We start from the raw sequence: 2,828 nt of genomic DNA, 5'->3' as shown, positions 1-2,828 counted from the left end.
GTGCCTTGGAGTCCAAAGGAAAATATCCTAAAGAGAAGTGTCTTCTGTGCGCCAGAATTAAAATTGTGTCTTTCTGTTCAAGATCAATCGCTGAGGTTACTTCAAAAAAATAAAACAAAATAAAGCCACTCTGTCTCTGCCGCATCTACAAGTTCACACAGAGCCTGTTAGCTGGCACGGCTTGGCAAAGCAGGGGAACTTCTTGCCATGTCGAGACGAGGCGTTCTTGGGAGAGTATTTCTCTTGGACAATTCACATCATTTGTGGTCTCTGCATTGTGTCTTGATGTGGAGAAGAATACCAGTGAGAATAGCCAGGCATGTAGCTGTTGGGAGGCATATTGACTCCCTTGGCAGAAGCTGAAACGTCCCAGACCGGAGGCAGAGCTGGAGAGCGAGGGGAGAGGGCAGCAGAGCCGGGCAGAGGGTCGCTCTCGTGGGGGTTGCTGCCCTGCTTCAGCAGCTTCTTGAATTTGGAGCGCTTGTTCTGAAACCAGATCTTCACCTGTGAACCAAAACGCACAAAGATATTAGGCTGCCATCAGTACCCAAGCACGGCAGGGCCATGGGTTTGCTCTAGAGAAGGTCTTGAGAGCCCCCGCCAGTCGGGTGTGGAGCTGAGGATGGGCAGAGGGGAAGGAGGGATAGCTACTGCTGCTCTCGGGCTCTGGATGCAGCTGGAGAGAACAGAAGAGGCAGAGCGGATCTGGAAAGCGAGAGGGATGCAGGTTTTAATCTGGAACGTTATTTTCCCTGGGCAGGCTAGATTGATTGAGCTGAAACAGAGTACATGCTCTGAGCAATCTTGCTTTAATGCCTCATGCAGAATTTTGGAGGTCATTTGATCATTTGGGAAAACTGTTGTCAAACACGGGCAATCATATGATTTTGTGCCAGAAGACAGGAACCAATAGACAAAGGGCATCTTTACAAAGAAATCACGCATCCGAAAACACACATGGTCTTTGCTGATGGGACAGGGGAGGAGGCACAGTGGAACCACGATTGTGTCTTTATTTTAAAAGCTGTTTTTAAATAAAGGAAAAATCCATTTTCTCAACGAGTAATTTGCTATCAAGACTGCTTTGGGTCTCATCGTGCTCCTAATGCAGCAGAACTCCCGAGGAGGGAGCCCGCACGTGATGAGGTGTGCAAGGATCGGGCCCACTCTGGCAAATCAGAATTATTATAGAAATTATATATATGTAAGACAGATATACACACATATTTCTTAAAATCAAACAAAGATAACAACTCTCACGTGTGTATTTGACCTTGCAAACTCTGCAAATGTAATTTTAGGACATAAGCAGAGGTACTTGTCTAGCTGCATGCTCAGGATCAGGCCCCTAAATGTATGCGTGCGAGAGAGAAGGCGAGACAGCAAAGAGACAGAGTGTACATGCTAAGGATACTAAAATCCCATTTGTAAAACCATCAGGTCTATTCCCATGATTAATGTTTGCTGAGTATTTAAAAATCGCTGGCTGGAAGCGACTGTTACCAGTGACAATGATAAAATCCCAAAGTTATTTGTTAAGCTCATAAATTCACATGATTACATTTTACCCGAACTGATCCCATCTATCCATGCACTTCTCTGCAAACCCCAGCCTGGGAAGCCTGTAATGCCTCATGTGTCTTTCAAGCTTAAATTAGCAGAATGGCACAGCTACTCCAACCACACTTAACTGTGGCTTAACCTGCTATAACTTTGTACACGGCTGTCTTTGATCTCCAGATCTATTATCACCTTTCCTACATTTTGCCCAAGGGTAACCACTGCATTTGTGTTAGTCATCCAGGGTGAATTAACTATTGATTTTACAGGTATTTTCCAAGGTGTTCCTGCTTCCCCTCTACCTATAGCTACGAGGCAGCTTTGCTTTGCTTTTAGCTCTAGCTCAGGCCCAGCGATTCCTTGCATTTGTTTTGTTCTCTTTTTCACAGCTGGGTAATTGCATCTCGGTGCTGGAATTATCCGAAAATACAGGCAATTTAAAAATCTTATGTGTGGCATCAAAAGGGAGCGTTTGCTCTCCAGACGGCTGAGGGAAGGGTGCATTCAGCTCCTTCTGCGGTAGACCAGTCTCTCTGTCGTGCATTAGATAAGTCCTATCGCATATAGATGGGGGACCGTGTGAGTTACCTTTCCTACCGTTCCCGTACAGAGGCCAAAACGTCTAAGGAGCATCGTCCTTTGCTCGGCCTTTATTACTTCCGCAGGATTTCAGTGGTTTGGGATTCCCAGTAATTACCTGTGTCTGGGTAAGTCCTAATGAAGCTGCCAGTTCAGCTCTCTCTGGAAGTGCCAGGTACTGAGTCTGCTGAAAGCGATGGTTTAAAGCCTGGAGTTGTAGACTAGAGTAAATGGTTCGAGGCTTCCGAATCTTTTTCCCTTTTCCATTGAATCTGATTTCACCGTTTTCAATCACTGTGGTTTTTTGCTGATCTGCAAGGAAAACGCAGCTGAAAGATTACCCTCCTTAGCTGTTTAACGCTTGGGGACCCCCACGGCTCCTAAAACCCCAGCAGCCGGTCCCGGTGCCGGTTCGACACCATCGCGTTCACACAGGCTCCGGCTCCCTAAAGGCACCAGCGACACACACTGCTGCCTGGGGGCTACTGGGAGGAAAAACAACTGGCCGGGCACAGTGGGCACGCTGCCTTTCCCCCCGGGGGTGGTCGGAATAATAATATTAAAAAAAAAAAATAAAAGAGAGTGCAGCGCTGGCTTGGTGAAGGGATGCCAGTTTCCAGGGCCATCCAGGTTTTACCAGGCTAATTGACTTCACGTCGCCAGTTCGGTGGTCAGTGAATCACCAGTCC

At 47.0% G+C, this 2,828-nt stretch overlaps 1 protein-coding gene across 1 annotated transcript; it reads right to left on the bottom strand.

Annotated features, from left to right (window-relative positions):
* Window positions 1-241: 241 nt before the first annotated feature.
* DLX6 (distal-less homeobox 6) lies at window positions 242-2,451 on the bottom strand (the record flags this gene model as incomplete). The annotated part of the gene is made up of 2 exons (XM_010073187.1): window positions 242-504; window positions 2,258-2,451. Coding segments are annotated over 2 exons (446 nt in total), but the record flags the coding sequence as incomplete, so codon positions are not given.
* Between the last annotated feature and the right edge of the window lie 377 nt (window positions 2,452-2,828).

The sequence above is a fragment of the Pterocles gutturalis genome, unplaced genomic scaffold (assembly GCF_000699245.1).
Source record: "Pterocles gutturalis isolate BGI_N339 unplaced genomic scaffold, ASM69924v1 scaffold6497, whole genome shotgun sequence".
Classification (NCBI taxonomy): domain Eukaryota; kingdom Metazoa; phylum Chordata; class Aves; order Pterocliformes; family Pteroclidae; genus Pterocles; species Pterocles gutturalis.
Note: the sequence above shows the minus strand (reverse complement) of the source record. Positions and strands in the feature narration are given on the sequence as shown.